The sequence below is a fragment of the Marmota monax genome, unplaced genomic scaffold (genome assembly GCF_021218885.2).
Source record: "Marmota monax isolate L192 unplaced genomic scaffold, Marmota_monax_Labrador192_F-V1.1 WCK01_AAM20220418_F8-fsc00151, whole genome shotgun sequence".
Taxonomy (NCBI): domain Eukaryota; kingdom Metazoa; phylum Chordata; class Mammalia; order Rodentia; family Sciuridae; genus Marmota; species Marmota monax.
Window position 1 is genome coordinate 4,149,063 of NW_026694226.1, and position 23,646 is coordinate 4,172,708.

The 23,646-nt window shown below is 36.7% G+C and overlaps 1 protein-coding gene and 1 non-coding gene across 2 annotated transcripts; one reads left to right on the plus strand and one right to left on the minus strand.

The window, feature by feature from the left end:
• The first annotated feature begins 3,605 nt into the window (after positions 1–3,605).
• On the plus strand, positions 3,606–4,538 carry LOC124108268 (olfactory receptor 6C76-like). The gene has a single exon (XM_046466699.1). The coding sequence runs from the start codon at positions 3,606–3,608 to the stop codon at positions 4,536–4,538; it is 933 nt and encodes a 310-aa protein (XP_046322655.1).
• A 6,046-nt stretch (positions 4,539–10,584) lies between these two features.
• On the minus strand, positions 10,585–10,689 carry LOC124108344 (U6 spliceosomal RNA). Its single transcript, XR_006856657.1, has one exon. It is a non-coding gene; the product is annotated as a U6 spliceosomal RNA (small nuclear RNA).
• Between the last annotated feature and the right edge of the window lie 12,957 nt (positions 10,690–23,646).

Sequence of the window (23,646 nt, forward strand, 5' to 3'; positions counted from 1 at the left end):
CAATTATTTATGAAAACATGGAGTATAAAAGTAAATGAGGGCTGGGGCTGGGGCTAAGAGGGTGGAGCACCTGCCTTGTATGTGTGAGGCACTGGGGTTGATCCTCAGTATCACATAAAAATAAGTAAATGAAGATATTGTGTTCATCTATAACTAAAAAAAATTAAAGAAAAGAAGTAAATGATATATGAGGAATTTTTTCAGATATATATATTTCATGAGTTTTATGTTTATATTATACTCTCAATTTTTATTGTAACTTTCTGATGTGATTATTTACTAACTTTATCTTTCCTGAAATACATATGAATATTCTTCCTATCAAAAAATAAGAATATAATGGGAACAGTTAATATGTTATGGTTCGGATATGGAGTGTCCCTCTAAAGCTCCTGAATCAATTACAGAAATATTCAGAGACAAAGTGATGAGCTTATGAGAATAGTGAACTAACCAAGCCATCTTAAAATGAATGTATTAACTGTGCACTTACTATATAAGTGGGAGGGGTGTGGTTGGAGAAAGTGGGTCACTGGAGGCATGACTTTGGAGTTTATATTTGTCCTGGGGATGATTGATATGTCTCTCTCTCTCTCTCTCTCTCTCTCTCTCTCTCTCTCTCTCTATATATATATATATATATATATATATATAGACAGATATAGATAGATTGATCGATCTATTGATCTTCTTATTTGCCATTAAGTTATCAGCTCCCCCACCTTTATGCCATGATGCTCCATCTCACCTCAGACCCACTGCAATGGAATCAACCATCCATGGTCTGAACCTATGAAACAGTCATCCAAAAGAAATATCCTATCCTATTCATTGGTCAGAGCAATGAAATCATAACTAACAATATTCTATGGCCTCTCCTCTTTCTATTTCCTGCTTTTTTACATGTTCCCATGAAGTGGTATTATATCACAATATCTTTATTTATTTATAATAAATAAATAAATATTGTTTGGCAGGTATTTGTTTCAGGTTGAAAGAAAAGAATATGAACAATATGAAGTCCAAGGAAAGTCAAGACTGTCATTTCTTCCTTGTTGTGGCTAGCATTATACACTTTTCTGTTATTTAATATTGAGGACAAAAATACAATTTCTAAAAGTGCCTAATTAAAATTGCTCAGCTTTTCTTTAGGGTGCTGTCATCAGTACCATGGTCTCCCGAGACAGTTTAATTCTTCTCTCCAACAAGAATCCCCTGTGTCTGTTTGGAGGAGGTAAAAAAGCAGATAAAACTAGCTTGTTTATTTAAGAAAGAACATTTATAAAACTAAGTTTTCTAACTGGAAGGTGAGCAAAGCAATAAAAAAATACAGCTCATCTTTATTTAAACAATACTTACTGAGAGCCAAGTAAAATGTATTTCAGGTTTCTTAGCACCTAGGGTCAGGACTTTGTTCTTTTTAAAGAAATTTTGGGACACAAGATATGTCTTGGATCATACAACCTTGGAATATTCCTTTACTATTAATCATCTCAACAATTTTATTTCATATGCATAATAGCTTATCTCTTTTCCGTTGTTATTGCTCCTTGATTCTCATTCATGAAATGAAACCTCTCTTAATTAGTTTCAGTTGATTCACAAACAAAATATACACCTTTATCAAGTCTATTTATCTGTAAGTATTTCCCCCAAATACCTAAACAATTCCATTGTTTTCTTTCCTCCTTTCTCAGCCACCCTTTTTCTCTCTCCCCTTATCCCTTCCTATATTCTTTCCTTCCTTCTTTCATTTCTTCAATCTCTCTCTCTCTCATAGCTTTTCTTTTTTTTTTTTTGAGAGAGAGAGAGAGAGAGAGAGAGAGAGAGAGAATTTTAATATTTATTTTTTAGTTTTTTCGGCAGACACAACATCTTTATTTGCATGTGGTGCTGAGGATCGAATCCGGGGCCGCAGGCATGCCAGGTGAGTGCGCTACCACTTGAGCCACATCCCCAGCTTTTCTGCATTCCATGAAAGCATGATCTCTGGCTCTGAAATCCTTCCCTGTAACCAGTTCTAAACTGTCCATTTTTCTACTGCCATCTCCAATTCCAAACTCATACGTCTACTCCTAAATAATAAGTTGATACACTTTTACTCAATGACAATTTTGAAAAGCTACCTGAGAAACTCACTTTCAGACTTAACATGAATTGATTACTTGGGATTGCCCTTAGAGCTTCTGCCACCGCCCAGAACACCAGATTTCTCAAGAGGTCACAAGCTTGTTCCCAGACTATAAACAGCAGAACTTCTTGGATTCTTTGCTTAGGTCTGGTTATAGGACCTTCTGACAGTACTTGAGGCCATGTCCCAATCCCACTGGGGCCTCTGTGATGTTAGCAATGTTTTTAGTGGAGCATTCCTACAGCAGGTTCACTGTACATAGCAAATATCATCAGCCCAAATTCCATCCATATGCTACATAAGTTTGTCATTATGCAAGAAAATCAGAGGTAGGCACAGATTGAGAAGTGTATATAAAGATCTGAAAGCAGAGCATCCAACATTGTCACTCAAGGAAAAGTAACCTAGCATTTGGGTTTCAGCATTAAACTGCTACCATGTGGGATTATCTCAATGTAAGTGCATTTTTAAATTTCTTGCTTCATTTATTTTTTTCTCCTTTCTAATCATTGTATAACCTACATCACTTAACTTTGGCCCTCAGAAAGTCATCTATACAGTGATAAATTATTATTGAATTCAAAAAGGAAAAATTTTAATACATTGTAAAATTCTGAGTTCGCTTCTTTTTTTTTTAAAGAGAGAGAGAGAGGAGAGAGAGAATTTTTTAATATTTATTTTTCAGTTTTTGAAGGACAAAACATCTTTATTTTATTTTTATGTGGTGCTGAGGGTCGAACCCAGCCATGCCAGGCGAGCGCCTTACCATTTGAGCCACATCCCCTGCCCCCTGAGTTTGCTTCTTTAGAATTACATAAATAATGCTTTTCATTGTCGTGATTCATTTGTGAAATTATTAATTCTCCATGCCAGTAAGAATGATACTTAGTATCATGGAAAATTAAGAAACACACTTCAAAAGTTTTCACATTCAGAAATTCAGAACATGTGCTCATTGCAACAGTATTTTAACAACAAATATTTTATATTTTAAGATGTTTTACTTAGTTTTTACACACACATGGTCAGATATTTAAAGGAAAGTAGGGCACATTTGACAATATAATTTTCTTATGCACATGCAGTTGTTAAACCTATGAAGAAACTAACTTGTTATTAAATGGATGGAGATGTACACTGCAGGTAACAGACATAGATTATTTTGGTGTGGTTTATGTATGCTTTCCAAATTTAGTGCATCTTCTTTCTCAAATATTTTTTTTTTGGTTGTGGATGAACACAGTATCTTTGTTTATTTATTTTTCTGTGGTGCCGATAATCCAACCCAATGCTCTACCACTGAGCTACAACCTCAGTCTCCAAATTTAGTGTATTTTGATGATTAATTTATTGTTTCTTTACAGGCCTTTTATGTTTTCTGACTCAGAAAAAGTGATGAAAAGTCTGTCCTAAACTTATTAAAGAATTGGTTTTTATTTTCATCTTTAGACCTGGAAGAAAGGAACAATAGGAAATGAAAAATCATACATCTGCAACTGAGTTCATTCTTCTGGGATTAACAGATGACCCAAAACTCAGTCTTTTCATTTTTCTCTTTCTACTTTTCACCTACATACTGAGCATTACTGGAAACTTAACAATTATCACCCTCACTCTGGTAGACTTGCACCTAAAAACACCCATGTATTTCTTCCTCAGGAATTTCTCTTTCCTAGAAATCTCATTCACCACAGTTACTATTCCTAGATACCTGGTCAGCATCATAACAGGGGATAAGACCATTTCCTACAATTCTTGCATGGCCCAGGTGTTTTTCTTCATATTGCTTGGTGCAACAGAATTTTTCCTTTTGACTGCGATGTCCTATGACCGTTATGTGGCTATCTGCAAGCCTCTGCACTACACAACAATAATGAACAGCAAGGTCTGCACCCTGCTTGTCCTTGGTTCTTGGCTGGCCGTCTTCCTCATCATCTTTCCACCTGGGCTTGTGGGACTACAACTGGATTTCTGTGACTCCAACATCATTGACCACTTCACCTGTGACACCTCTCCTACGCTCCTGATCTCCTGCACAAACACGTCCTTACTAGAGCTCTTGGCATTTCTCCTGGCCATATTAACTCTCATTACAACCTTAACATTAGTGATTCTGTCCTATGTGTTCATCATTAAGACAATTCTGAGAATCCCCTCTGCTGAGCAAAGGAAAAAGGCCTTTTCCACTTGCTCCTCACACATGATTGTTGTCTCCATTTCTTATGGAAGCTGCATTTTCATATATGTCAAAACTTCAGCCAAAGAAGGGGAAGCATTGACCAAGGTCATAGCTGTGCTCAATACCTCTGTTGCCCCAATGTTAAATCCTTTTATTTACTCCTTAAGGAACCAGCAGGTAAAACAATCTTTTAAGAACTTTCTCAAAAAATGCTTGCTGGTCAAGTAAATTTTAATGATAAAGAAATGTAGTGCCTGAGTATAAATAGAACCTGATATCTAATGCAGTACTAGTATTCTTCCATTTGTCCATTGTCTTCCAAAATCAACTTCTTTTTCCAGAATGTTTTGTTCGTCAGGTTTCTCATTTTGATCTTCATTGGCACAGCCACCATTTTACATTTATGTGTGCTGAAAATCCTCAGCATGTGTTAATGTCACAAAAATGAGAATGAGAGAATGATATTTAGTATTAATGCTAGAATTTTAAGTGTCCTTGAAGAACTTTCTTTGAGAGTACCAAGCCAAAGCAAAATAAATGTTATTTCATGCAACCTTGAAAATTATTTTTCCAAGTGCATAAGTTTTTTTTTTTTTTTTTGGTGAGGTAGTGTCTTTGTGCACGTTTATATTTCTCCTTGTGTCTTCTATGGTTTTTGCATCATAAATATTGTTCCTAAGGTATCAATACATAGGTGTTATATCTTCATGATGCATTTTATCTTTCATTGTCATAATGCATGTTGCTTCATGTTTTTTGACTTTCATTTCAAGATTATTAAAGGATTATCTTGGTATTTCTGGAAGACCCCTGCTATCTCAACATTAAGCATCTTCAACAAGCTTTTCTGATGATTGGTTAATCACTCATTATTTTCCTTTTTAATTTGCTAACATTGAGCCTTGACTTCATCTTAAGACTTCTTTGGAAAGTTCCTGTCTTGCCTTTAGTTTCACTGGATCCAATACCCTCTTTGTCTATTTTTTTGGCAGTTTATATATACCAAATGTGCCCTTTCTCTCACCTTGTTCTCAAAATATCTTGTACACTCATCATATACTGAATTATTTTTCAAGTTTTGTGTGGTTTTACTCTTTTAAAAGATAGGGGTGTCTTTGGAGACTTAGGAGTGTTGTGGGGTTAAGATTATTTAAAATATCCACACTTCTGTAACAGTAAAGTCCAGCTCCTTCAATGCATTTGGAAAGAGGAAAATAATGTTCTGGTAATTGTTTAACAACTAGTTTATAATAAAAAATGTTCAGACATAAATTTTACAAATGCAACTTATAAATAATAATAATAAAACATACCTTCATCTTCACCACAAATTTTATACACCCAATTCATTTTCACAGAATGTTTTTATCAAATTTCAATCTATGAGGAGAAAATGTTGCAGTTCAACATCAGTTTAACAAAGTCATATTTTAATCCACTTTTTCCTATAGATTTATTGTCATTAAGTCTGAGAAGCAATGTCTTATTTAATTAATTTTGAATATAATTTAATTACATTTGTATAATTAATTTTAAAATTCATGGCATTGTTTAATAACTTCCTCTCAAGATTTTTAAAATCTTGACATGGTGGAATTACTTTCTATTTTCCAAATTAAGGACAAAAAGTCTGTGTTAGGGTATTCATTACAATTGCATTTGCCATACACCTCTAGGATTTTCATTATGCACATTGTTACAATTTCCCATCTGTCTTTATATTTCTCCATTATATAGCTTTATTTTAATTTTATTATTTTTTGTTTTATTAGTACATTATGTTTGTATATGATAGTGCAGTTCAGAATAACATATTCATAAACGCATGTAACATAATTTTTTTCATTACTTGACTTTAGTACCTAATATTGACTCCCTTTTTTACTCTATTGGTCTTTTTTTCTATTTTTATTCTTTTATTGTTGTTACATTGGTTTTATTTTTGGTTTTTTTTGTTTGTTTTCATACAGATTATTGAACCCAGGAGGACTTTATCACTGAGCTACATTCTCAGCCCTTTTTATTCTTTATTTTGAGACAAGGTCTAAGTTGCTTAGGCTCTCTCTATATTGCTGAGGCTAACTTTTAACTTGTGCTCCTCCTGCATCAGCCTTCCCATTCGATGTGATTAGAGGCATATGCTTCCAAGTGTCTTTGCTTTTTAATTGGTGAAAAATTTGTAATTCATAAAAATGGAATTCATTGTGATATATTCATACATGTACTCAGCACAATTCGGTCAGTTTCATTACACAATTTCTCCTCTTCCCCACCCCTCCTTCCTTCTTCTCAATTCACTTTCTCCATTCAACTGTTCTCACCCCCACCACTTTTCTTATTCTTTATTTCTCTCTTCCATTCACATACGAAAGAAATCATTACACTTCTGATTTTGAATCTGTCTTATTTAACATAATAGCATGATGATTGCAATTCTGTCCATTTATCAGCAAATGACATAACTCCAGACTTCTCTATGTCTGAGTAGAACCCCAGTGTATACATATCACATTTTATTTATCGACTCATCTGTTGGAAGACACCTGGTCTGTTTCCACCATTTGATGATTATGAACTGTGCTGCTATAAACATTGGAATGCAATTATCACTAAAATATGCCTATTTTAGGTATTTTGGGTAAATGTCAAGGATTGGAACAGTTAGGTCATATGATGAGTCTATTTCTAGTCTTCTGAGGAATCTCCATACTGTTTTCCAAAGAGTCTGAATTAATTTGCCGTGCCACAAACTGTGTATAAGTGTACCTTATTGTCTATATCCTCTTTAGCATTTATTATTATATATGTTATTGAAGCTTGCCATTCTACCCAGAGTGAGATTAAATCTCAGTATACTTTTTATTTGCATGATGCTAATGATGTTGAAAATTTCTTCATGTATTTGTTGACAATTTGCATTTTTTTCTTTTTAGAAATGTCTGTTGAGTTTATTTGTGCATTTACTGAGTAGGTATTTTTTCTGTGTTAAGTTTTTTTTCTTCATATATTTTGGATATTAATTCTTTGTCAGAAGAATAGCTGTCATTCATTCTCCCCCATTCTATAGGCTACCCTTTCACACTCTTAATTGTTTCCTTTTCTGTGCAGAAGTTTTAAAATTGGATTTCATCCCACTTATTAATTGTTGGTTTTATTTATTGATCTTAGGGATCTTATTAAGGAAGTCAGTGTCTGAATGTATATGTTGGCATGTTAACCATACATTTTATTCTAAGACTTGCAAAGTTCTTCCTCTACTTTGTATATCTTTGGTCCATTTTGAGTTGCCTTTTAAGCAGGGCGAGAGAGCGGGATTGGGTTTCTTTCTTCTAATACAGATATCCAGTTTTCCCAGCACCATTTCTGTAAAAGGTTGTTTTTCCTCCAATGTATGTTTTTGGTGCTTCTCTGTATCTGTGTAGTATTGTCTCTGTGTTTCTATGTTACTCCATTGGTCTTCATGTCTGTTTTGATGTCAGTGCCATGCAGTTTTTGGTACTATTGCTCTTCAGTAGAATTGAGACTCAGTACTGTGATGACACCAGCCTTGTTCTTACTGGTTAGGATTACTTTGGCTCTTCAAGGTCACTTATTCTTCCATATAAGTTTTAGAACTGTGTTTTTCAAGTTCCATGAAAAATGTCATTGGTATTTTCATGGGAATTACATTAGATCTCTGTATTACTTTTGGTACTATGGCCCATTTGACAACATTATTTATGCCTGTCCAAGAACAGGGGAGGCTTTTCCATCTTCTAATTCCCTCTTCAATTTCTTTCTTCAGTGATCCACAGTCTTCATTGCTTCTTTAGTTAGATTTATTTTCAGTACTTTTTGTTTGGGTATTTTTTGTTTGTTTGTTTGTTTAGGGTATTGTGAATGGAATTGTTTTCCTGATTTGTTTCTCAGCAGATTCATTAGTGGATTAGTGAAATATAGGAAAGCTATTGACTTTTGGATTCTTATCTTGTGTCCTGCTACTTTGCTGCTACTTTATCAGCCCTAGAAGAATCCTGGAGAAGTTTCTGTTTATGTATAGGATCATATCACTTGCAAATAAAGATAATTTGATGTTTTCTTTTCCTATTTGTATCCCTTTAATTTCCTTTTCTTAAATGATTGCTCTGGCCAAAATTTCTAGAGCTATGTTTATAGGTTTGGTGAGACTGGATACCTTCATGCTGTTCTTGATTTTAGAGGAAATACTTTCAGATTTTCCTCATTCTTTATGATGTTTGCTTTAGGTTTGCCATACATGTGCTTTATGATGATGAGGTAAGTATCTTCTATCCAAACCTTTTCAGTGTTTTTTAATTAAACATTTATTTTTTAGTTGTAGGTGGACACAATACCTTTATTTTATTTTTATGTGGTCGAACCCAGTGCCTCATGCATGCTAGGCAGGCATTCTACCTCTGAGTCACAACCCCTAATGGAAACCAATGCTAAGTTGTATCAAAATCTTTTTATGTATCTATTTAGATGATCATGTGGTTTTCAATTTTATTTCTATTTTTGTTATGAATTATAGTTACATAATATATATCTCCAAACTTGCATCTTGCATCTCTTGGATGAAACCAACTAGAACATCGTTTATAGTCTTCTTAATGTATTTTTAAATGTGAACTGTTGATATTTTACTAAGGACTCCAGGATCAACATTAATCAGTGAAATTTTTCTGTAATTTGTTTTCCTTAATGTGTCTTTATCTGGATTTGGTATCAGAATGATACTAACTTTATGAATGAATTTGGGAGTGTTCCTTCTCTTTGTGTTTCACAAAATAATTTGAATATATTAGCATTTATTTCTTCTTTAAAGATCTGGTAAAACCCAGCTGAGAATTCATCTTATCCAAGGCTTTTGTTTGTTGAAAGTCTTTTTATTACTGCTTTAATATTATTCCTTGATACTGGTCTGTTTAGGTTTTCTGTTTTGTTTCAATTTGGGTAGGCCATAGTATCTAGAAATTTGTCTATATCTTCTAGATTTTCTCATTTATTTGAAAATATGTTTTCAAAATAGTTTTGATTTATTTCTTTCTTCTTTTTTTGGTAACAGGGATTGAACTCAGGGATGTTTAACCACTGAGCCACATCCCCAGACTTTTTTGTATTTTATTTAGAAACAAGGACTCATAGAGTTGCTTAATGCCTTGATAAATTGCTGAGGCTGGCTCTGGATGTATAATCCTGCTGCCTCAGCCACCATAGCTGCTGGGATTAAAAGAATGCACTACCTTGCTCAGCTCAAAATACTTGTTTATACCTCTGGATTTCAGCCATGTCTGTACATTTTTTTTTTATCTTTAGTGTTTTTGGTTGGGGTCTTCTCTTTCTTTTGCTTAGTTTGGCTAAGGTTTGATCTTGTTTATCTTTTCAAAGAATTAACTTTTTGTTGCATTGGTCTTTTGAATTATTTTTTATCCTAAATTCAATTAACTTGATCTATGATTTAATGATTTCCTGTTGTTTATGAGTTTTAGAATTGGTATTTTTAAATTTCTCACATGGCCCATTCGTCATCTAAAGGGTATTATTCAGTCTCCACATGTCAAAATGATTTGTTTTTTATTGTTTTATCAATTTAAAATTCATCCTATTATGATAGGTTAAGTACAAGGAATTATATATACTTTTGTGTATTTTATAAGACTTGATTTGTGCCCCTAAATATGTTCTATTTTGGAGAAGATTCCATGTACAGCTGAGAAAAAAGTAAATTCACTTGTTGATGGATAAAGTAGTCTATAGATATCTGTTAGATTCATTTTGTTTATATCATTCTTAATGTCTATAGTGTCATTAGTTTTTGTCTGGATAATCTATCTGAGAGAGAGGTATATGAAAAATCACCTAGTATTATTGATTAGAGTATATCTGAGTCTTTAAGTAGTATTTTATTTATGAAATTATGTTTGGGGCATAAGTTTTTAAAATTGTTATATGCCATCATAGGATAGTTCCCTTTACCAATGTAAAGTGACCTTTCTGGGCTCTTCTGAATAATTTTGGCTTGATGTCTGCTTTTTTGGACAAGAGAGTAGTTACTCTAGCTTACTTTGAGTCTGCTTTTCATTGCATATCTTTTTCCACCCTTTCAATTTCAAGCTGTGGCTGTCTTTTCATATAAGGCATATATCTTATGAACAACATATGAGTGAGGCCAGTTTTAACCCAATTTGCCTGTCTGTCTTTTAATGGGAGAGTTGAGACCATTGATATTTAGTGTTTTTATAAAAATGATCATTTCCTGCCATTTGATTTCTTAAAAAATATGAAACACTTTATGAATTTATATGCCATCCTTTCACAAGGGCTATATTAAACTTCTCTGTGTTGTTGAAAATTTAATATATGTGCTGCCAAAGTGAACATCCAGCCATCTTTATTTAATAATATAGTCTTCCCAATAAACATTTTCAATGGTTTTTGACCCATAGAAAACAACCTTACAATTTAACAGAGATTTTCTTAAAACAGCAAATTGATTATTGATAATTTAATCCACTCTACATTATACTAACACAAAACTATAAACCTATGATTATTTTGTCTATGAATTTCCTATTGCTGCACACAACTCACGAAGATATGAAACAAGACATTTTGTAAGACTATAACATTCAAGCAAAAAAGCAAAAGGGAAAATGAGAGATGTGGATAAAGCACACTATTTTGGTTTGGATGTGAGGTGTCCCCAAATGCTCATGTGTGAGACAATGCAAGGTTTGGAGGAGAAATGATCGAGCTATAGACTTAATCTAATCAGTGAATTAATCAGTGATGTGATTAATTGAGTGGTAACTGGAGGCAGGTGTGTGTGGTAGGAAAAAGTGGCAAATTGGGGACATGGCTCTAGGGTATACATTTGTATCTGGCATATGGAGACACTCCCTCTGCTTTCTGATTACCATGAGAGTTGGTTCCCTCTGCCACACTCTTACACCATAATATTCTACCTCACTTTGAGCTCCGAGGAATGGAACTGTCCTTCTATGGATTAAGACCTCTGAAACCATGAGCCCTCAAATAAACTTTTATTCCTCTACAATTGTCCTGGTTGGGTCATTTGAGTCACAGTGGTGAAAAGCTGACTAAAACACATGTAAATGTTAAATAATAGGATAAATGTTAACTTTATACTATCATACATAATTAATACAGATACATAGATACATAGAGGGTAATGGTAGATATTGAAGGTAAATAAAATAAAATTATAAAATCTTATTCAAAATTTATCTGAAGATAGTTATTCTAAAAGTCAAAAAATGGAAATATTTGAAAACCAATGTTAACCTTTCCAGAGTAAAATGGTAAGAAAACACATTCATTTATAAGTACTGCTGTATTGAGAACCAGAAATTGGGTGGCTCTAGACGTTGGATTTTAACCTATTCTTTGTAGTTTTTTGAGATTTTCCTAACTGGAATTTATTGAACCTCTTGCACATGTAAATCCATGTCCTTCCTCAAATTGAGGAATTTTAACAAGTTAATTCTCCAAATAATCTCTTTGCCCTTTTTTTTCATCCTTCTGGGCCTCCTAAAATGTATACACTGCAAGTCCTATTGTCTCAGATACTTTTTCTCTGTTCTTTTTTATTTCTGTATCCTCTAACTACATAATTTCAATTTTCCTACCTACATTCAATATTTTCCCTTCTTTCTCATGTGCACTAAAAGCTGCTCTTGAAGTCCTTTGTAAGTTTTTTGTTAGCTCTGTACTTTGAAGATTGAAATTTCTGTTTGATTTGCTGTTGTAGTCTGTCACTTTGTTGATATTTTTCATTTATTTATTTTTTTGGTTTTTAATAGTTTTCAATAGTTCATACTTCCCATTCTATCTTACCTTTTATTGGTGAGCAGGGAAGCTGAGAGCCATTTCAACCAATTTTGATTTCAGGCCACTCCAGTCTTTGATTCCAGGACACCAAAGGAAGAAATGTTAAATACATTATTTATTTATTTTTCATTTTACTGCTTCCTATATTTGCCCATAGTTACATTCAGCTCTTTGAACACATTGGATATGAAGTACTTATTTAATATGTCCAATGTCTGCACATTCTGAGGATCTATTCTTGACCATTTTTTCTTGTATCTTCCCCATTTCCAAACCCCATTGACTAGGCCATACTTTTTAAATTTTTTTGTAAGCCTGTTACTATTATTTTTTTAAACTGGACATTTTTAATATTATAATTTGGTTATTCTGAGAATTTAATTCTTTTCCCTTGCAGAGTTTTCCTGCTGTTGTTTGTTGAAGACTGCAGTCATATTGATTTAGAGACTTTATTAGTTTTTATAAGACTCCTTCCATTATCAGGTGCAATCACAGTGGTCTCCATTTTTTCATCTCGGTACTCAGATAGTGACTCCTTAGAATTTTTTTTAAACATCTGTAGTGTTCCAGCCCCCTAAAAAAAAGGAAAAAAAGGAAAAAATAAGTAGAAATCTGATCTTGTGACCTGACTCAAAGAAAGGGGACTCCTTCAATGTAAGTCAGGCTGTTTACAACTCTGCCTTAATCTTCAACTACTGCTTTCATGAAGCTCACACAATTGCCACAAGTAAAAGCCTATGGTATTCTAAAGGCTTTTTCAACAAATTCCTGACCCTGGGAAGGTATATTTCAGTCTGGCTTCCATGATATATGAGATGGCCCTTGTGAGGTGCTTTTGCCCAAGAAAGTTTTGTCAACTTAAGTCAACTTTAGTGAAAGAAGAACTAATAGGGTCAATTTAACATAATTGCAAGAGAAGAAGGATTTCACTGAATTTTCTCCAAATATAGTATTTTTATTTGACATTTTTTTCTGTAACTGTAGATCAAGAATCATTTTTACAATGATTGAGTTGCAGCTAAACAATGTTTTCCAATAAGACATTGAACTTATGGTTTATGGTCACTAACTTTGAAAGTTGCTACTTGTTTTGATGACTTGTTTCATCTTCTTCAAGCACAATAAAGCCAAGCAGTTGTCATTATTACTCATTTTATTACTATTTATTTAAAAAAACTCCATTCTGTATATTAACTAAGTAACCAAAAACATGAGAGAGAATTATCAAAACCGAGGTTTTAAAGTAATTGGATGTAGATTAGTCTTTTTCAACCCTAACACATTCTGATATGAGCTTTACTTCTGAGGGACAGCTGTTTTGCCACTTCTTATTGAATGTGTCTAGTGATGTTCTTTATGCAGAATAAGAGCACCAAAAAATGTATAAGAAATTGTATTATGAGTTGACATTCACTTTTGCTTTTACTTGTAGAAGTTTCAGAATTCAGAGCATAGCCATGCCAAATGAAATATCAGTTGTAGAATTTATTCTTCTGGACTTACAAATATCTCAGAGTTACAAGTTGTAATATTCTCTTTTAATAACAATACCAGCTATACACCCTACATCCAAGGCAGCTGGTCATCCTGCCAATAAATAGACTTCTTGGTGGGAGTAGTGTCCAGAGATTCAGGTACCCATCAGATAATTGCATCTCTCTGGCCTCAGGGATGTGTTGATATCTCTCCAAAATAGGTACCACCCAACAAATTCTCAAAGTTGCAATCAGAGCTTGACCCCAGCAATAGGAACAGTCCATTTAGAACTCTGTATCAGCCCTTCTTTGGAATGCATTTATCTACTCTTTCTATAAAAAAGGTTTTAACAGTTCATACTTCCCTTTCTATCTTACCTTTTATTGGTGAGCAGGGAAGCTGAGAGCCATTTCAACCAACTTTGATTCCAGGCCACTCCAGTTTTGATCCCAGGACACCAAAGGAGGAAATGTTAAGTAATTCGCAGGTTTTGTCATCTCTAAAGGGCACACAATCCAATAAAAATGGAAATAAGAGCTGTAAGGCATATATAATAAATATCTCTCCTTGTCCATACTTTTGGCCACCTCAGTGTACACAATTCTTTCATTTTTCATTAAGAATTTTTTGTTCATTCCCATTACATTTGCAGATTAGTTCATGTATATGCAAATACATACATGTTTGTTCCTTTTTTAGTTTCATCTTTCTTTATTGTTTTTAGTATCCTTTTGTTATTTTCTTCCCTGATAGCTGATGAGTTTTCTCTTTTGCTTTTCCTTTAACTGTTGTTTGGTTTGTTATACTTTCTTTCCTTTTCTGTAGTCAGAATGTCTTGTTCCTTCTTTCTGTTTCTGTCTCCTTCTCACATTCTCTCTCTCTGTGTATTACATATAAATGTATTTTTTTATTATTTTATTTTTTTTTCTTTACTCTATGGGCTTCAGTAGCTTCCCCTCTCCTGCTTTTTCAATTTCTCATTTTGAATATTCTAAACTTTCTTTGCCTTCTTTCCCTATTTTCTTTTCTCCTAACTAACTGTACTTTCACCAACTGTTTATTTAGTTTATATAATTTCTTACCCACCTTTCTTGTTTTTTTTTTGTTATTAGTATTGTGGATGTTGTTGACAATTGATGTTTATATTAATGCACTATCTTGTTCACAACACTTTGTTGTTCGACCTGGTGTTAATTTCTGACTCTGCCATTCCTGTTTTTGTAGTTATTAGTGTAATAAAGGTCATGATATGCAAGTAGTATTTGCTGTAATGCCGTATTTTGTTCACTGCTATTGTTACTATAGTTTATCTTCCCTTTTTATAAGGGACTGAGAATTCAGTTCGATGATAAGCTCACATTACGGACACTCTGTTGCTGAGGCACACTTCAACCCAGTAAAGAGACAGTGAACCTTGATTCACACACAACATAACCATGTTCAAACTTCAGCAATACTTCAACACAAAGAATTCAGGAAACAAAAATCCCAAAGCAATGACAAGATCTCACGTAAGAATGGCTACAGGGGGACATAGGTCCAACTCATAGAATTTTGCTCCTATACCAACAACAGGAAATCACAATACCTTATTTCATATATTTTTATGTGATGCTGGGAATTGAAGTCAGTGCCTCACATGTGCCAGGTGAGTGCTCTATCACTGAACCCCAGCCCCAGCCCTCATGGATGAATTTAAAAGAATCAGTTGATAGCTTATTAGAAGCGATAAAGGCAATAACGGAATACACAAACCAATAAGGGACAAATATCCATATATAGGAAACTTAATGATCACCAGACAGACTTAGCTTGACCAAGTCTATTCCAAGATAAACTTAAATGAAGTTATCAAATGTGAAAGATAAAGAGAAAAGAAGATTCTTAAGGTGGCAGGAGAAAAAATACAACACATAAGTGTGTCTCAATTCACCTGACAACAGACTTTTTAGTAGAAATATTATGGATTGGAGAGAGTGGCATGAGATTTTTAAAACAGTGAAGGGAAAATAAATTATCAACAAAAAATACTGTACCAATCAAAGCTATTCTTTGAAATGAAAAAGAGGAAAAGGTGTGCTTAGCTAAATGCTGGGAGAATTAGTCACCACCAGAACTGAATGCCAAGAAATGCTAGAGGGAATTCTTTAAAATGAAAGAAAGTGACGTTGAAGTGTAAGAAGGAAAAATGGGGAGATTTAAAACTCAATAGTGAGAGTAACCACACAGACAAATTCACAATGCCTTAATGTTGTACAGTAGTGTGCATGAAGATGATGAACAAAACAAGCCTAATAAGTACATTATATGTTTACATGAAAGATGTGAGGTAGGATATTAAAAATTCAAAATATGGGGAGGAGTGGAGTACTAATGTAGTGTTTTTATTGTTATAGTTTCTTTTTTTCTTAGCTTTATAATCATGCTACATTGTAATCATTTTTAAATAACTTGTTTTGCTCAAAGATATCTTTGTACCCTCAGAGGAAAAACAAAAAAAATCTGTAAACAAAAAATAATAAGCAAGAAATCAAAACACTGTCACAAATGAAGTAAATCACTTAATCAGAAAAGGAGACTAAGAAAGTGGAAAGGATAGGAAGGAACTACATTAAAACCAGAAAAGAAGTTGCAAAATGGCTGTAGTAAGTATTTGCATATTGAGACCTCTGCAGGGCCAAGGCACACAGCAAGCCTGGTACACCCCTTCCCAGGCAGGGCAGACACTTGCCAGAGCCTAGTCTCTGGTGCAGTACCACCCCTTCTGACCAGTGGACTATCGCGGGAGATGAGATCCAGGCCAGAGTGCCCACACCAGCCCACCCAGGATCCAGGCTCTCAGTAGACCCAGTTCGCCCCTCCCCTGGTGGGACAGACACTCACTAGAGCCTAGCCAAGGCTCAGGACCACCCTTTCCCACCAGCAGACTACTGCAGTAGGTCAAGCCCAGTGGCCCAGATCCACCCACTCCAACTTAAGCAGGACCCAGACTCAGGATGCAGTAGCATTCATTGAGGGACACCAGCATGGTCTGGAAGCCCAACATCAAGGTGATGTACAGACAATCTGCATGGGTACTATAAAAATATAGGGAAGAAACTGTAATATCTCAGACCTACACTGCAAAAAAAGGAAGACACATAGACAACATGAAAAAAACAAGGGAGGAAAGTGCCCCAAACAAACCAGGACACTATAATAACAGAACCTATGGACAGCAAAGTTGATGAATTGTCAGAGAAGGGGCTCAGAAGGTTCATAAATAAAATGATCTGTGAATTAAAGAATGACCTAAATTAGCAAATACAAACAAAGATTGATCACTTCAACAATGAGATAAGAGAGCAAATATAGGCAGCAAAAGATTACTTCGAGAGAGAGAGAGATTCTGGAAAAAAAAACCTGGAAATCCTTGAAATGAAAAATAAATGAAATAAAAAACTCAATAGAAAGCATAACAAACAGACTAGCTCACTTGGAAGAAAGAATGTCAGAAAGTGAAGAAATAGCATATAATATGGAAAATATAGTTGATCACAAAGTGAAGATAGTTAGACACCATGAACAGAAAATCCAAGAATTATGGGACAGCATCAAAAGAACAAATATAAGAGTTATTGGGATAGAGAAAGGCACAGAGTTTCAAATCAAAGCAATGCACAATCTCATAATATCAGAAAAATTCCCAAGCATGAAAAATGAATTGGAAAACCAAATACAAGAGGCTTATAGGACACCAAATGTACAAAATTACAACAGATCTACAGCAAAACATATTATAGTGAAAATGTCTAGCATTCAGAATAAGGATAGAATCTTAAATGCTGCAACAGAGCATAATCAGATCACATATAGGGGGAGACTACATTGAATCTCTGCAGATTTTTCAACCTAGACCCTCAAAGCCAGGAGATCATGGAACAACATATACCAAGCTCTGAAAGAAAATGGATGCCAACCAAGAATCTTATATCCAGTAAAACAAAGTTTTAAATTTAATGATGAAATAAAAACCTTCCATGATAAACAAAAGTCAAAATAATTTGCAACTAGAAAGCCTGCACTACAGAACAGCCTCAGCAAAATATTCCAAGAAGAGGAAATGAAGTACAATGATGAAAATCAGGAGAGGGAGGGATTACACTAAAGGAAAATCTGATCAGAGGAGAAACTACGTCATGTTAAATATCAAAAATAAACAAAAATGGTTGGGACTACATATCATGTCTCAATAATAACCATGAATGTTAATGGCCTAAACTCACCAATCAAAAGACACAGACTAGAAAACTGGATTTTAAAAAAAGACTCAACAACATGCTGCCTCCAAGAGACTCATCTCATAGAAAAAGACATTTACAGACTGAAGGTGAAGTGTTGGGAAAAATCATACCAATCACATGGACTGTGGAAGCAAGCAGGGATTTCCATGCTCATATCAAATAAAATAGACTTTAGACTAAAGTCAATCAAAAAGGATAAAGAAGGACACAACATACTGCTAAAGGGAACCATATACCAACAGGACTTAGCAATTATAAATATATATGCCCCAAACAATGAGCAGCTATGTTCAATAAACAAACTCTTCTCAAGATCAAGAGTCAAATAGCCCACAACACAATAATTTTGGGTGACTTTAACATGCTTCTTTCATTACTAGATAGATCTTCCAAACAAATGCTGAACAAAGAAAAGATGGAACTCAATAATATAATCAATAATTTAGACTTAACTGGCACATAGAGAATATTTCATCCTTCAATGAGATAATATACTCTCTTCTCAGCAACACACAGATCCTTCTCTAAAATAGACCATATCCTATGCCACAAAGCAACTCTTAGGAAATACAAAAAAGTAGAGATACTGCCCTGCATTCTATCAGATCATAATGGCATGAAATTAGAAATCAATCATAAAATAAGAAATAAAATCCACTCCAACACCTGGAGACTAAATATTATGCTACTGAATGAACAATTGGTTACAGAAGACATCAAGAAAGATGTTAAAAAATTTTAGAGGTGAATGAGAACACAGATACAACAGATCAAAATCCCCGGGGCACTATGAAAGCAGTTCTAAGAGGAAAGTTCACTGCATGGAGTTCATTCCTTAAAGAAGGAAAAAGTCAACAAATAAATGACTTAACACTACATCTCAAAGCCCTAGGAAAAGAAGAACAAATCAACACTAAAAGAAGCAGAAGACAAGAAAAAATTAAAAGCAGAGTGGAAATCAATGAAATTGAAACAAAAGAAACAATTGAAAAAATTTACAAAACAAAAAGTTGCTTCTTGCCAGACAATCGGAAGATGGCGGCGAGGGGAGTGCATTACCCCCGTGTGCTGCTTCACTGTGTGGGAGTATGACAAGTCAGGACGGCTAAAGAATATCTTGTTAGGAATTTCCAGCAATAGTGGGGTGCGCCGGAACCTGGAGGAAGGATTTCCATCGCACGAGGATCGGCTACGGGGACTCAAACGCGAGAGGTTTGTCGCACGGAGGGTAAAACTGCTTATTCAGCAAATCGCCCCGCGGCTAGAGTCTGCAAGGCGCGCTGGGATAGCGACGCAGGGTTACAGCGCTGCAGTTTCTGCCAGACGCGCAAGCACCGCACTCAGGGCTGAATTCTGGGTTCGAGACGGGGGAAGGAAGTGGTCCATCTCGGTTCTCCACACCGGTCAGACCACAGAGGAGGCCAGCAGCCACCATGTTGGTAAACTGACGTCACCATACCTGTTTTTGACTGACCGCAGCTCATTCAACCATAGAACAGGTAATTTCAGGCTGCAATTCGCCTGTGGCTTGCAGACAGATTGCTAGGGTTCAGCGCCTGGGTGCTTCTTAAAATCTGATCTTATCGGAGTGAACACCGAGCGCGGGGCTGCCGAGTTCCGGCTCCCGGAACCGTCCCGGAACCGCCCTGGCTCAGGGCTGCGGAGCCTGCGGAGGCTGCTTCTTGGACCCTGCTACTATCAGAGCAAACACCAAGCACTAAGAAGCCGAATTCCGGCTCCCGGAACTGAGCCCGCGGGGACTGCTTCTTGGAGCTTACACTTATAGGAGCTTACACCGAGCACGGAGCGGCCGAGTTCCGGCTCCCGGAACTTCCCTGGACCGGGGCTAGGAGCCCGCGGAAACTGCGTCTCGGTCCGGGTCCTGCTGAGGGCCGGTCAGGACTCACCCATTGCTTGGGTTGCCCGGCAAGGGGAACAAAATGCTGCCATTCGCATAGGATACCAACATGGCAGAGATCTGATATCAGCAGAAAGCGGTGGAGGAGAGATCTTCATCAATACCAGCGGTGACATAAGCAGTTGGTCTCCTGGTAAGGGGGGTGAGGCTCAGTCACCCGAGTCTCCTCAATTTGTCCTCGAGCCAGAGGGAAGGAGCCGGGCAGCCGCCAGCCCCCGGAGCAGGCCCAGCGGCTCGCCAGCGTGGTGACCGCGTGACCCCAATTGGAGAGGGGGCGGAGCGGAGCCGCCACCCACACCCGCCAGGTGGGCAGACCCACGACCCAGTAGTACATGGGCATGGTAGGAGGGGCAGGGCAGAGCCGCCCTTCGCGCTTGCAAGGTAAACAGACCTGTGACAGCCTGGCGGGTCAGGCCCAGTGGCCTGCCAGTGTGGTACACACATCACCCCAACTCGAGTAGGGGCAGAGCAGATCCTTCTCCCACGCCCGGATCAGGCCCTGCCAGTGTGGTGGTCACGTGACCCCAATTGGAGTGGGGGCGGAGCGGAACCGCCACCCGTGCCCGCAGGGTGAGCAGACCAGTGATCAACCTGCAGATCAGACCCAGGGGTCCGCAGGCGTGGTAGGAGGGGCAGGGCAGATCCGCCGCCCGCGCCTTCAAGGTAGGCAGACCTACAACAGACCGGCGGATCAGGCCCAGGAGCCTGCCAGCATGGTACAAACACCACCCTAATTGGAGTAGTGACAGAGCAGAGTCGCCTCCCTTGCCAGGAACAGGCCCAGCGTCCTGCAGGCGGGGTAGTCACGACACCCCAATTGGAGTAGGGGCAGAGCAGAGCCTCCACCCGTGCCCGAAAGGTGGGCAGATCTGCGACCGACCAGCGGGACAGGCCCAGTGGCCTGCTGGTACGACAGACACATCACCCCATTTGGAGTAGGGGCAGAGTAGAGCTGCCGCCCGCGCCTGCAGGGTAGGCAAACCTGCAACCGACCGGCGGATCAGGCCCGGTGGCCTGCCTGCGTGGTACACTCGTCACCCCAATTGGAGTAGGGGCAGAACAGAGCCGCCACCAGCTCCCAGAACAGGCCCAGTGACCTGCTGGCGTGGTAGCCACGACACCCCAATTGGAATAAGGAGAGAGCAGAGCCGCCGCCCGCACCTGCAGGAAAGATACGCAAGCAGTATGAAAAGACAAGGAAAGAAAGGACCACAAGCAATGCAGGTCAACGCAACTTTAGAAGAGGTAACAGCTGCAGCAGATGGAATGTCAGATAAAGAATTCAGGATATACATGCTTCAGATGATCTGGAGTATCAAGGAAGACATTAAACAGCAAAATCAGACAATGAAAGATCACTTCGACAACGAATTACGCAAACAAATCCAGGAAGCAAAGGATCAACTATACAGGGAGATAGAGGTTATAAAAAACAAGCAATCAGAAATCCTAGAAATGCAGGAAGCAATAAACCAACTTAAAAACTCAATGGAGAATACTACCAGCAGAGTAGAACACTTAGAAGATAGAACATCAGACAATGAAGACAAAGTATTTCAACTGGAAAAGAACATAGACAGCTCAGCAAGACTGTTAAGAAACCATGAGCAGAACATCCAAGAAATATGGGATAACATTAAGAGACCAAACTTAAGAGTCATTGGGATACAGGAAGGTACAGAGCTCCAAACCAAAGGAATGAGCAGTCTATTCAATGAAATAATACAAGAAAACTTCCCAGACTTGAAGAATGAGACAGAATCCCAAATCCTAGAAGCCTACAGGACGCCGAATGTGCAAAATCATAAGAGATCCACACCTAGACACATTATAATGAAGATGCCCAACATACAGAATAAGGAGAGAATTTTAAAAGCTACAAGAGAAAGGAAGCAGATTACATTTAGGGGTAAGCCAATCAGGATAACAGCTGATCTTTCAACACAGACTCTGAAAGCTAGAAGATCCTGGAATAACATATTTCAAACACTGAAAGAAAATGGGTTCCAACCAAGAATTGTGTATCCAGCGAAATTAAGCTTCAGGATGGAGAATGAAATTAAAACCTTCCACGATAAACAAAAGTTTAAAGAATTCGCAGCTAGAAAACCATCTCTTCAAAACATCCTCGCCAAAGCATTACAGGAAGAGGAAATGGAAAATAACAATGAAAACCAACAGTGGGAGGTAGGACAGTAAAGGGGGGGGGGAATAATCAAAGAGGAAAACAAACAATGTTTAGTAACAGAAATAAACAAATATGGCTGGAAGAACAACCCATATCTCAATAATAACCCTAAATGTTAATGGCTTAAACTCACCAATTAAGAGACACAGGCTAGTAGAATGGATCACAAAACAAGACCCAACAATATGCTGCCTACAGGAGACGCATTTGATAGGAAAAGACATACATAGGCTGAAGGTGAAAGGTTGGGAAAAATCATATCACTCATATGGACTTCGGAAACAAGCAGGCGTGTCCATACTCATATCAAATAAAATAGATTTCAAGCCAAAGTTAATCAAAAGAGATAAAGAGGGACACTACATACTGCTTAAGGGAACCATACACCAACAAGACATAACAATCATAAATATTTATGCCCCAAACAATGGTGCAGCTATGTTCGTCAAACAAACTCTTCTCAAGTTCAAGAGTCTAATAGACCACCACACCATAATCATGGGAGACTTCAACACACCTCTCTCGCCACTGGACAGATCTTCCAAACAAAAGTTGAATAAGGAAACTATAGAACTCAATAACACTATTAATAACCTAGACCTAATTGACATATATAGAGTATACCACCCAACATCAAGCAGTTACACTTTTTTCTCAGCAGCACATGGATCCTTCTCAAAAATAGATCATATATTATGTCACAGGGCAACTCTTAGACAATATAAAGGAGTAGAGATAATACCATGCATCTTATCTGATCATAATGGAATGAAACTGAAAATCAACGATAAAAGAAGGAAGGAAAAAGCATACATCAACTTGGAGAATGAACAATAGGTTACTGAATGATCAATGGGTTATAGAAGACATCAAGGAGGAAATTAAAAAATTCTTAGAGATAAATGAAAACACAGACACAACATATCGGAATCTATGGGACACATTGAAAGCAGTTCTAAGAGGAAAATTCATTGCTTGGAGTTCATTCCTTAAAAAAAGAAAAAACCAACAAATAAATGATCTCATACTTCATCTCAAAATCCTTGAAAAAGAAGAGCAAAACAACAGCAAAAGAAGTAGAAGGCAAGAAATAATGAAAATCAGAGCTGAAATTAATGAAATCGAAACAAAAGAAACAATTGAAAAAATTGACAAAACTAAAAGTTGGTTCTTTGAAAAAATAAACAAAATCGACAGACCCTTAGCGATGCTAGCGAAGAGAAGAAGAGAGAGAACTCAAATTACTAGCATACGGGATGAAAAAGGCAATATCACAACAGACACTTCAGAAATACAGAAGATAATCAAAAACTATTTTGAATCCTTATACTCCAATAAATTAGAAGATAGTGAAGGCATAGATAAATTTCTCAAGTCATATGATCTGCCCAGATTGAGTCAGGAGGATATAGAAAACCTAAACAGACCAATATCAATTGAGGAAATAGAAGAAACCATAAAAAGACTACCAACTAAGAAAAGCCCAGGTCCGGATGGGTATACAGCAGAATTTTACAAAACCTTTAAAGAAGAACTAATACCAATACTTTTCAAGCTACTTCAGGAAATAGAAAAGGAGGGAGAACTTCCAAATTCATTCTATGAGGCCAACATCACCCT